Source organism: Neolamprologus multifasciatus, chromosome 6 (genome assembly GCF_963576455.1).
Source record: "Neolamprologus multifasciatus chromosome 6, fNeoMul1.2, whole genome shotgun sequence".
NCBI classification, from domain to species: Eukaryota; Metazoa; Chordata; class Actinopteri; order Cichliformes; family Cichlidae; genus Neolamprologus; species Neolamprologus multifasciatus.
In genome coordinates, this window is record NC_140444.1 from 34,107,334 (window position 1) to 34,120,983 (window position 13,650).

A 13,650-nucleotide genomic window follows, 5' to 3' on the forward strand; every position below is an offset into this window, starting at 1 on the left:
TTCAAAGTTGAACACACATACAGTGGGGCAAAAAAGTATTTAGTCAGCCACCGATTGTGCAAGTTCCCCCACTTAAAATGATGACAGAGGTCAGTAATTTGCACCAGAGGTACACTTCAACTGTGAGAGACAGAATGTGAAAAAAAAATCCATGAATTCACATGGTAGGATTTGTAAAGAATTTATTCGTAAATCAGGGTGGAAAATAAGTATTTGGTCACCTCAAACAAGGAAAATCCCTGGCTCTCACAGACCTGTAACGTCTTCTGTAAGAAGCTTTTCTGTCCCCCACTCGTTACCTGTATGAATGGCACCTGTTTGACCTCATCATCTGTATAAAAGACACCTGTCCACAGCCTCAACCAGTCAGACTCCAAACTCCGCCATGGCCAAGACCAAAGAGCTTTCGAAGGACACCAGGAAAAGAATTGTAGACCTGCACCAGACTGGGAAGAGTGAATCTACAATAGGCAAGCAGCTTGGTGTGAAAAAATCAACTGTGGGAGCAATCATCAGAAAATGGAAGACATACAAGACCACTGATAATCTCCCTTGATCTGGGGCTCCACGCAAGATCTCATCCCGTGGGGTCAAAATGATCATGAGAACGGTGAGCAAAGATCCCAGAACCACACGGGGGGACCTGGTGAATGACCTGCAGAGAGCTGGGACCAAAGTAACAAAGGTCACCATCAGTAACACACTACAACGGCAGGGAATCAAATCCCGCAGTGCCAGACGTGTTCCGCTGCTGAAGCCAGTGCATGTCCAGGCCCGTCTGAAGTTTGCCAGAAAGCACATGGATGATACAGCAGAGGATTGGGAGAATGTCATGTGGTCAGATGAAACCAAAGTAGAACTTTTTGGTATAAACTCAACTCGTCGTGTTTGGAGGAAGAAGAATACTGAGTTGCATCCCAAGAACACCATACCTACTGTGAAGCATGGGGGTGGAAACATCATGCTATGGGGCTGTTTTTCTGCCAAGGGGACAGGACGACTGATCCGTGTTAAGGACAGAATGAATGGGGCCAAGTATCGTGAGATTTTGAGCCAAAACCTCCTTCCATCAGTGAGAACTTTGAAGATGAAACGAGGCTGGGTCTTCCAACATGACAATGATCCAAAACACACCGCCCGGGCAACAAAGGAGTGGCTCCGTAAGAAGCATTTGAAAGTCCTGGAGTGGCCTAGCCAGTCTCCAGACCTCAATCCCATAGAAAATCTGTGGCGGGAGTTGAAAGTCCGTGTTGCTCGGCGACAGCCCCAAAACATCACTGCTCTTGAGAAGATCTGCATGGAGGAATGGGCCAAAATACCAGCTACTGTGTGTGCAAACCTGGTAAAGACCTATAGTAAACGTTTGACCTCTGTTATTGCCAACAAAGGTTATGTTACAAAGTATTGAGTTGTATTTTTGTTATTGACCAAATACTTATTTTCCACCCTGATTTACGAATAAATTCTTTACAAATCCTACCATGTGAATTCATGGATTTTTTTTTCACATTCTGTCTCTCACAGTTGAAGTGTACCTCTGGTGCAAATTACTGACCTCTGTCATCATTTTAAGTGGGGGAACTTGCACAATCGGTGGCTGACTAAATACTTTTTTGCCCCACTGTACATCCCTTTTCTTTCACAAGACTGTTATGTTAATGCATGCACATGTAAATAAAGCTGCTGTACCGAGGCTTAGTGCTGAGCATATGTAGAGAGAGTGTAACCAGAATTACATTTTGCAAGTATTTTCAGTTCGGTTCAACTCAATTTTATTTATATAGCACCAAATCAAAGCAACAGTAGCTTCAAGGTGCTTTATTTTGTAAGGCAAAGACCCTACAGTAATACAGAGCCAACAGTCACACAAGCAGGCACTTGGCAACAGTGGGAAGGAAAACCCCCTTTAACAGGAAGAACACCCTGAAAGAACATGGCTCAGGGTTGGTGATGAGGGGAGGTTTCAGATGCAACATTTCAAATGACATCATTACACACACAAGATGTTTTCCATATCTAGTTTGAACATCTGTCTTACAAGATACTGATGCAATAGCAATATTTCACATTTAGAAAACACATTATCAACATTAATGACTATAGAAGATTATTTTCATGGGTAAAATCTGCTCATTTAATTTGAAAAACTGGAAGTAATGTAATTTGTTTAAGAATTACTTTGACAGTGGATGTGTGGGAACAAAGTGGGAACATGTGGGAACTTGATTTGCTGTTGATCTGGTACTATAATGCATATTCTGAAGAATCAGTAAATTAAATTACAATAATCATTCCACTTATATGGGAATGCTGGACAGCTTAAACAAGTTCAAGTTATGGAGCTGGGTGGTTTTTAGCATTATGTATACAGCACTGGACTGATTAGCTTAGTGAACGTCAAGTTAGTGTTGCGATCTAAAAGTGTTTAGAATAATTTTTCATTTCATTCATCTCTGGAAAAGATCTAAGGTTTTAGCAAGGATTATACTCATTTAATTGTATTTTTATTTGGGGCATTTGCTGTGACTTTTTCTAGTTTTACTATTGCCAAAAAGTTAGAGTTAAGACTGGCTCATGATGTCATCAGCGAGCACGTGCGAGAACGTGATTAGTAGAAACTCACGAGTAAGAAGAGAGAACATATGTTAGCTGTGCTTCATGTAAACTCTAAAACTGAAGTGAGGGTAATAAAGTTGTCAAAACAAGAATGCAGTCGTGTCTCTTTGAGGGTGCAGCATTAGCATTTACGTTAGCTAATGCTTAGATTAAAGTTTTAAAAGTGTTGGGGGGGTTCTTTTGTCTCATTTATTCTTTATTTCTTACTTTGTTTTGCTTTGGGGGGAGTTCTGAGCTGCCATATTACATTCTCATTTTTTTACATTTCTTTGGTTGAATCTGTGAAACATTCCAAAGATAACACACTTTAGCAGCTATGAAACTGAACTTTTTAGAGCACGTTGATTCCCACAGACCCATCACCAAAAAACATTTCTTGGCGTTGTGTGCAGGGTGTCCCTAAAAAACAAGTGGACGATTGGAGAATGAAAAAAAAGCTAGCTAAATCAAACATCTACTGCAACAGTAAATGTAGGTCCTGCCCTAAGAAACCGAAAGAAATCCAACAAAGAACTGACATAGGATATGTAGAAATTAGTGCCGTCAGCATTAATCTCGTTAAAATGACCTAAAGCCATAACCGCATTAACGGTCATTTTAACAAGATTAACGCTGACACCACTAGTAGAAATGCATCTGATACATCCAGTCGATGTACCTGTTAAGAAATATTTGCTAAAGAAGGGAAACGGGGAGAAAAGGCTCAGGTTTGCCGTTTAGGTCTGATGCAGTGATGAATCCATATTTGAGTTTTTTGTTTGAATTATTGCCATTATGTATGTAGGTACAAAAACTGTTTACGAACATCTGTAAAACACACACTTTGTTGTGGTTTGAGGTTTCATTTTTCAACCAGTGGTGTCGAAGAAGTTTATGAATGCAGTAAAGCACCCTGAGATTTTTATTCACCATTAAATACATGGATCAAATGCCAGTGCAGTCAAAGCATACCTGGATAGAAAGGTTTAACACTATCAGTCATGGATTGGCCTCCACAGAGCCTCAACATTATCGAAGTAATGTGGGATCATTTTGACAGCGAACAAAGTAAAAGCAGCTTTGAATGTCCTTCAAGAAGCCTTGAGAACTATTCCTAAAGCTACTTAAGGAAATGCTCAGGCTGTGTTGACGAATAAAGATGTTCACACCAAATATTAACTTTCAAGCTCGTTAGATCTATAAACTCTGTTTTTGCTTTCTATATTGTATTTCCCAACAACAAAAACAAATAGTGAAAACTGTCACAGCCCTTATCAGTCCGTCAAGTCCGTCAACTTTGTCCACTTTGGTGCATCTGTCCTCCGTCGCACAAAACAAACAGAAGCGGTGGCAGTCATACCCGCTATGCCTGATGTCTTTCCATTAAATTCCACTCATGCAGGATAGGAGAAACACTAAAGCAGAAACATGAAAAGATTGAGGCAGCAAAATGGTGAGTGACAAAACAGCTGATGCTGAAAAGCAGAGATGGAAATAGATGAAACAAAAATTGAAGCGACAAAATGGAGAAATAAAAAGAGTAATGTCGAGAAATCACTAGAGAGGGGAGGCTGGGGACGCAAGACAAACACAAATAAATAAATGACAGACGGAGCAAGAAATTTAGGCAGTTGAAAGGCAGAGGCAGCGCACAGACGGCAAATTTTCAAAATTACTAATATCTGATATTGCCATCAATAAAAGCAGAGCTGACTCTCTATTTTAAGTTTGGTTTTTTTCTTGTTGTTTTTTTTTTGGAAGAGGCAAGAATTCACTTTTAAATTCAATTTAAATTCACTTCATCTAATTTGCCACTAAACTCTTAAACATGGCAGCATCTTTATCGTTGCACATTTGCATTCAGGTGTTAAGACAATGTTTTTCTCCATCCATTCACTTCCGCTTATCCTTTTTCAGGGTCGCGGGGGGCGCTGGAGCCTATCCCAGCTGTCATGGGGCAAAAGGCGGGGTACACCCTGGACAGGTCGCCAGTCTGTCGCAGGGCCAACACACAGAGACAGACAACAATTCGCACTCACATTCACACCTAGTGGCAATTTGGATTATCCAATTAACCTATCCCCGCAAGCTGCATGTCTTTGGACGGTGGGAGGAAGCCAGAGTACCCGGAGGGAACCCACGCAAACACGGGGAAAACATGCAAACTCCACACAGAAAGACCCCGGCCTGATGGTGGAATTGAACTCAGGACCTTCTTGCTGTGCCGCAACAGTGCTAACCACCGTGCCACCCCACAATGTTTTTCTATATTTTAAAATATGTCATGATCATTTTCATCAGAGAATTTTTAGGAAATTTACCAGACAGATAAGTCTAGACTGTTTGTGTATATAGTAAGTGTTAATATTGATGTTGATATTGGATGCCCAAAAGTGTCAGAATTATCTGACTGGATCTTTCCAGAAAGCTTTCCACCACACTTACAACCATGATAGCATCATCATACACCAATGTGGTGTACAATTTATATGCTTGATATTTGTTATATTTGTTATACATGCATGCATAAACTGATAAATAAAATGTAAACATTCAAAGATAAAAATAATGAGCATAAATGTGGAATAATGCAAATAATGTTCTGCTCTGTGACCCGTGTTCTTGTACGTGTAATTTAAATAACTAATATTTCCTGTTTCCTGGTCTCTGAGGTCATCAGGTGGAGATCTTTAAAATGTTCCTAGAATCAGATCTGAGTATTGCTCAGGATTTAATTTGTGTTTTGAGCACATTGAGTTTACATATGATGAGTTCTGCTATATGATTAAAATTGTCATTGTCATTGTGAGCAGTGTATGCAGTGTTTTCCCCCCCACACACAATTAGCTTAGGGAGGCTACCTGGGTATATTGCCAGCAGCCTTAAGACAAGGACCTGATTGATTTACTAGCAGACAGTCTTCACACCCTTATTTTAACAAGCTTGCAGCCGCCAAAGCCGAGGCCGCCAACTTGTTTTCTCTGATCCTGTCAGTGTTGTCATGCTGTGGTGGGACAAAGCCATAACTTCACTGTCTTGGTTTGCAGCTTTTCCCCTGTGAGCTGGTTCCTGTGTCACTACAGTGAATTCACTCAGGCTGCAGGGCAGAACAAGGACTACCACTGTAAACTACAGTAAAAGACACTGGAACTGTCAGTGAGTATCAGTCAGTGAGCCCATCCAAGGAACTGAGTGAAGAGACAGTTCATTCTCTCTGTGTTTATATAGCCTATATAGTATGATTTACTTCTGTAGTCACAAAATCTCCTTTTGTGCACACATGCACATGTCCCCAGCAAGAACTTCAGCCTTTAATAATTGTTGGAAAATGGTTTAGTTTTTAGTAGTCAGAAGCTGGACCATTTGTCCTGTAGGACATACTTTTCATGAACTTTTTAAGTTGTAACCTGTCAGCCAAATTCTGCACAGCTCTATTAGCGCGCAAGTGGGATATTTGTCTGGAAACAATCAATGCAGTGAAACAATAAAATATTCAGTCTTGTTCATTTAATTAATCATTTCTGCATTCTCTATATTAGTGCCTGTATTTTCAGCTGAAATCTGCCCGCCTGTCACTCCTCTTATCGACCCACCGCCGCCTCCATCATTTCATTATTCCCATGAATCCCGTCTGCCTCGGTGTCTTTTACAAGGCCCCTATGTTTTAATGTGATGGACAGAGTGGATGAAACACGGTGTTCTTGTGACAGCTCCAACACTCTGCCTCCAATTGACCTGGTCCCCATACTACCACAGTTAGTCCCATTTATGGACAGTGAAAGCCATAAATCTATGGTACAAGTGGACAGAGTCAGAGCACAGTCAAAGAGAAGGAGCATGAAGGCTACACTCAGGTTTCCAAATCCCACTTCCTGACTTTGTCACCTCTGATAGTCCCAAACTATACATTAAAATAAGGAAAATAATAATCTTGGCCTGATCTAAGACTGCTACAAATACTACAGTAAATTGTTCGATTGTTAACTATTTTATTCTTTTAGTCCTTTGTGCATCAGCTGGTGTCTTTGACTCTATAGTCTCTGTATTGAATAGAGAATCAGGCTGTTTAGTCAGTGTATTAAAAGTGGAGCCTTAAAACATATTGGTGCACATATGGCTGTACCACTCATTACTGGGGGTTGTAACTGTGTTAAGTCTAAGCTAATTGTATTGTGAAGTATAAACAAATGTAATTACCTTTCAAGTGTATCATATGATCGAATTATAATCACATCAATTAAAAGTGGGAGCTCATCTAAAGAGGGTTTATGCAAAGAAAGGTGACATCCTTTCACAAAGTTATTTTTGAAGGGCTCATTTCATAATGATGTAACACTCAGATTTGTACTTTGTGGAGTCTTCTGGCCTCAGATGACATTTAATGTAAATACATGCTTCAAATCCTGAGAAACAAACAGGCTGATGAAGAGATCATGTTCCTTTTGTTAGGAAAGACATGAATTATTGGCAGTAATGTCCATATACTATACTGCAGTAGCCCATGTTTACACTTCATAAAAACCAGAGTATATTTACTGATTTACTGTTAATAAAAAAAATGTTTAAAAAAATGTAGTATCCCTGATTTTGCTATTATACTGAATGAATTCAGACTGTGATTCATGCTTTTATTTTTGCTGAGTTATTGTACTGATCTTATAAGAGATATCTATCAGAAGTCAGTGAGTAGTGTTCAAATTGTTCAAAATGCAGCAGCAAGACTTTTCAGAAGAACCTAGAAAAGTGAACATATTAAGTCACTTGTAATGACTCTGCCCTTGCTCTCGATTCGTTTAAGAAATTATCTTTGATAAGTCCCTAATGGCCTGGTTTCAGAAGACATACTGGAACTGTTATCCATGTACCAACTGGGGCTCAGTGTGAGATCCTCTGACAGGAACTTGCTAACAGATCACACCTCATAGTTAAAGACAAAAGATGGTGGAGCATGTGCTATTAGGGGCTACTCTGTAGTGGAATGATCCAAGTAGTGGAGAATTCTGACTCGCAGTATCTTCTTCATATTGATCATTGTATTGATCACTAAAGACTTACTTATATACTGCTATAAATGTTATTATAGACTGCATATCTGTGACATGCTGATCTTGTCTCCATTTTATTCCTTATAATTTTTTTGTTTTGTTTTGATTTATTCTTTACTATGGATTCACCGTAGAAGCATATTTTAACTGATATGCTGTGCTATGCTATAGTATACTATTCTATGCGATATGTATGCTGTGCGATGCTATGCTATGCTATGCTATGCTATGCTATATTATGGTATACTATTCTATGATACGCAATGCAATGGTATACTATTCTATGATATGTTATGCTATGCTATAGTATGCTATTCTATGATATGCTATGCTATGGTATTCTATGATATGCTATGCTATGGTATAGCTTGCTATTCTATGACATGCTATGCTATTCTATGATATGCTATGATATGCTATGCTATGCTATGCTATGATATGCTATGCTATTCTATGATATGCTATGCTATGCTATTCTATGATATGCTATGCTATGGTATAGTTTGCTATTCTATAATATGCTATGCTATGCTATTCTATGATATGCTATGATATGCTATGCTATGGTATAATAATAAATGACCGATTCTAAACTTCATTATTTTCAAATAAACTTTCTTATTAATTTTTTTTACAATAAAAATACTTTGTGAATCAAATATGATTATATATGATTTTATGTATTATACCATAGTGATAACAGTGCTGTGTAATTAAAGGCACAGACATGCAGACGTACTCTTGTAGCATTGGTCCTCTCACCATCAATCACTGACTAAATTCAGTCATTCTGGTCAGTGAGCTATAGAATGGAACAGCTGCAACCTTTGCTAACAATCAAACAGTATATGTAATGAGCGTGTATTTGTATTGTGTCATAACCAATTCATACCAGCATTTTAAGTTAAATGTAGCTTTCACACCTAATAGCGAAGCCACTGTGGTTTGGCCACAAGTGCACTGCTTTAATCTTCGCAGGATGGACTCTCTCGTGATGCTGCAGGTTTTTCAAATACAGAGAGAACCAGCTGTCTCATCGGGTTGTGGCCTATGTCTCCCCAACCAACCATTCAGATCACCTTCACCGCATGACTATACCACTAACTCAGTCAAGGGTTACTGGTCACACATATTCTAAAAACTATTCATCATTTTTGTTCTCATTTAATAAGCCACAACCGCTCTGAAGAGCATAAAAAGAAAAATCCCTCATTCTGTAGCCACTGCGGGAAATTGATTTTACATTCATAGAGAACTTTCAGTCTGCATTGAAATGCTCAGGTTGTTTACTTGAAACAGATTGGTCTCAGCGTTCTCCTGGAGATGTGTTAAAGTCACACAGTCACACTTTTCCATCCACTTCACAGAAGGTCAGTCCCAGACACTTTCAACAGCATATCTGTATTCATCACATCTCCATTCACAGCAAACAAGCAACCCGCGGGCAGCCAGCGGCGCGGTGTCATCTCTCTGCAGGTACTGCATGTATGGCCTCTGGCTTTTATTCCAACAACATTTGGTTGTGTGTATATCATAGTGACATTTGCATTCAACCCCTGATCTGTCCAGCTTGAAGAGATTTGCTTGCAACTGTGAGCTTCTCTTTCTCGTGTCAGTTGTGATCTTCTTCATACTTTAAGCAGTTTCTTGTTGTTTTGTAAATCTGAAGCAGAGAAAAGTGACCCAGACCAATTGGAAGTTATTTTACCCGTTTTTCTTACAGTTTTCAAGGAGAAAAACAACTGTGGAGAAGACTGAGCAAACACATAGAGAGAAGGGACAGATGGAGGGGTGGGGGGGAAATGGGAGAAGTAAGAGTAGGAAGATGTGGGTCAAGATGGTTCATTCTGTGCAGACTTCACAGGAACAAGGACAGAGTCTCCTTCATGAAGGCGCAGAGCATCAGCAGCACCTGAGATTAGTTTAGGTCTTCCAGGTAAAGTTTGTCATTTTAATCATCGTTAACCTCCAGTGATAACAAAGAAATTAGAAAAACAGGTAAACACAATTTAAACTTTGCACATTGAGTCTTTAACATTTTAATTTTTCCCACTTGCCAGCAAAATGACAAAAGATCTCAGCACACACAACAAGCAAAATCCACAATAATCTCAAGTGCTCATTTGTGACATAAAATTCATTTCATTTCATGTAACAATTTCATTTCAACATAACACAGATTTAAAGTAGAAAAATAAATTTTGTATTTCATACATTTTTCTAAAGCCAAAGTTTTGAGTGCATAACAGCTGGTGCTGTCACCGGATGACATCTGAAAATGAAACCACTGCGCTGTGCAAAAAGAAGCTGAAAAACTGGCTCGAAAATCGTGCAGACTAAAATACCACACATAAACAGGTTTACAGCCTTGAACAAGGAAAGGTTTTGTGCCTAGAGTTTCTTTTCCCATTTATAACAACTGCTTTGCAGTGGAATTTTTATCTAGCTCATCATTTTAAATTTTTTAAGGCTTAACATTTGTCCTATCAGGAGCATCCACTCATTGATAACTGACAGCTATGCAGCTAGCTGATTCGATGACCTAGACCCTTCACCTGTATTTGTGGCAATAGTGCCTCTTGTAGCATTTTAATTGCAGTTATCTTACATGTAAGATGCTTTGTGGTTCAATAAATCCAAGACATTTTTGCTGAGGGAAAATTTAGTATTTCATCTGTATGTTATTTAACACTAGATAACCAGTATCTGTGTCTATGCAGCTCAGCTATAGACTCTGTTGTGGAAGTTTTCCATTAAATAAAGCCTGCAGACGAGCGGTGAGGGGTAGCTAACATTCTTTAATCAAAAACTCAAAGAACATAAAAACCCAAGCTTGTGGCGAGCCTGCATGATTGCGGGGCAGACGGTCAGCAGAGTCTCCTGAGCCTAGCATGGCTCTCAGTTAAATACCTTCTTCAGGAACAAAAGGCAGTACACAGCTGTTTCACACCTTAAGGTTCACACTCCCTTGCTCCCTCCCAATGTTTACAAAAGATTCTTCCTGTGGAGTTGTTTGCTTCCCTCAACTTCCTTACTACACCCCCACCATTTGTCTTATAGTATGAGTGTGAAACATGTTTAAAAATCCAGTGGCACCAAGGCATCATACAATAAAATAATGTGATTAATACATAAGTAAAAGAAATTCCTATAGACTCAGTGGACCAGCCTTGCTAACTAAGCTTGCTACATTAGCGCCTAATTTCTGAATTTCATCCTCTTCTCTTGTGGCTCTAAAAGACGAACACAACAATGGCCAAACATTAAATCGTGGCTTCGGAATGGGAATACAAAAACAGATGATGTCTAGATCCGTCTTTTGTTGATCAGTGGTAGGTGAGGCGTTGTGGAACACAGATAAGTCCGATTCACTGTTACTCCTTCTGCATCCAGAATTGCTCCACCAAAATGAATCGGTCCATTTTTCTGCAGGTAAAGGTAAAATACTGCATCCAGCTGGATACCAGCTTTGTCTCAAGTGTTTGGATGTTGTCATCTTTAGGGGGTACTCATGGACACCAGCTGGTGAGGGGATACAGGACGCAGTGGACGGTCTTAAACCTGCAGAACACATAAGTCATGATTCATAACTCAGAGGTGGTTAACAGCTATTGTTAATGACGGCGGGGAAAAAAGGCTTTTTCTCTAAAGGACTGGGTGACACCAATTGGAATTATTATTTTTAGTAAGGCACTGAATCTTATTGGCTCCTTCCACACATTTCCCCGCGTGTGCACAAAGCTGAATGATTTAATAGGTATCAACTCATCACTGGTGACAATAAACAAATCACCTGGAAAAGAACGTGTGTGAATTATTATCCTTACTTTTATCATTCTTTTCTGGGAATGGGAACTTCTGAAATCTATCTATTAAATACCAAAAATGGCCTGCACAAATATCTACAGCAGCAAAGATGCTCCTCATTCACAGTGTGATATAGCAGTGGGTCCTAAAGTGCTGAGATTAATAAATAAAATTAATAAATAAATATTACACTAACATAGTTAATTCCTTATTGAAAGTCAAAACTGTATTCTGTCATGAGGCTGATTTTTCTTAAAAATATTTTAAGAAAAATCAGCCTCATGACAGTCAGCCCCACTTGACAGAGTTAAATCTACAGTGCTGCTCATTAATGTTCTAAAGGTGAAAACTGGGTATTTATAGTTTGCACGGTGCGCTGGGCCGTCTGTTGATTTGCATGTGTAAACACTTATCTGTGGCTCTGTACTTTCATCTAACAGCAACTGCAGAATGTCAACTAGAGGGCATCTGATGAATATCTCGTGCAATTATCCATTAATAATTTCATATTTTCCTATTATTTATACATTTTTACTTCCAGAAAAGAGATTATGTTCTGGCCCCTTTGAGCTAGAGACCACAGCTGGACAGCAGGAACAAAATTATTGTGACTGTTTGCAATGACCCTGCATGTCTTTGAAATGGTTGCTCTGAAGCAGGGACCAAGTCTGCAGAACAATTCTGGTGTGTCAGGACGGCGATAAAACAGAAGTACGATGGAGTCAGTTTATTTATCAGTGTGCAACTGAATATTGTTAAGATGGAAATTACACGCAATCTGTTTGTGATAATATGGCAATTAACGGCAACGAATCAGCAAGACCTGCAGATCTGTTGCCATGTGCACACAAAGAAATCCATATTAAACAGACAATTGCATTAGCTGCTTATATTCAGAGTGCAGCCTGAACCTCTAAGATTTGAAACAAAAGAAATTCCAACACAGAGAGAAGTGAGTTAACTGCAAAATGGAGGTCAGCAACCCTGCTTTTATATTGGAATATAAGCTAAATAAATAACCAATAACCAAAATAAAGCCAGATGGTAACCAGCAGAATGGAGGCCCATTGCAAAGAGCCACGTTGCAGACTGCGTTTATCTATTAGATAGCAGTTCATTGCACACCTGTCTGAGAGTGAGTGCACTCAACAAGCAAAATCCCTCCATCAGAGTTTGACCACGATTGTTTGAAGACAGGTAACCTGTGCAATCACCGTGCACTTTAAAATGAGGGTGGCTAAGAGGTTGCGGACTTTTTGGGCAACAAGAAGTTGGAACACCCTCAACTTCTCATGGACCGGTTGGTCAGTGCAACTAATTGCCAAAGGTTGCCAAAGCAAAGAAACACAAATGTTTCTTAGTTGCAAAGAAAATTGCCAGAATATATTGATATTATATACATAAATATAATATCTAAATTACCTAACATACAAGTTCAAACTTGTGTGAATGAGCCATTAGTTTGTCTGTTAACAGTTGGCAGGAAAAACACAATTTTTCGATTAGATTCAGTTCAAGCCTTTGTACAGACAGATGAACCTGTGACCTACTCCTCTCAGGCCGAAGGGAGGGCAAACACAACCGTGCACTAAACGAGAGGATGGGAGCAAATGGAAATGCCACTGTGAAGCATTTGTGGTGATATGTTCTTACAGCTGAGGATGAAGGAAACCGGAAAAGACAAACACATCTGTTGTTCCATTGTGTCACATCAAATTGCTTTTATCTGGGAGTGAAGATAGAACAAGATCAACTGGAGCCAGAGGGCTGTCATGCCGTAACGTAAGATCATGAGAGACAAAACTGAAAACTGGAGATTGGAGCTGGAGATTTCTACAGCAAGCTTTATCACTGAAGACGCACAATAAATGCATAAGCCTAAAATTATAATAATTATAGAACACAGTATTTTTTATATATTTGTCTTATTTTATTAATTGTTTAGGGTTTTTCTGCGGTGGAGAAAGTAGTTTTTTATTCTCAGTAACTCTCTCGGTCAGAAAACATATAGGATATGGTCCCTCACGCACAATATCGATATTTCTTGGTATATTTAATTGTGAGCAGTTTGTAGACAGACATGTCTCCCCTTGACAATTTGGTATGATGAGGTAAATAATAAACTGAAGGCTAAACAAATGACGTGTCATTTGTTATGTGTATTTGATGTCCTAAATCTTGGAGCTTTTCATGATTCTTTGAC

At 39.2% G+C, this 13,650-nt stretch overlaps 1 protein-coding gene across 1 annotated transcript in view; it reads right to left on the minus strand.

Moving 5' to 3' along the window:
- Nucleotides 1–11,033: 11,033 nt before the first annotated feature.
- Nucleotides 11,034–13,650, minus strand: part of mfng (MFNG O-fucosylpeptide 3-beta-N-acetylglucosaminyltransferase) — a 33,309-nt gene continuing 30,692 nt past the window's right edge. Inside the window, 1 exon segment of the mRNA XM_085162141.1 lies at nt 11,034–11,201. Coding sequence (XP_085018267.1) covers nt 11,150–11,201 — 52 coding nt within the window. The 3' untranslated portion in view covers nt 11,034–11,149.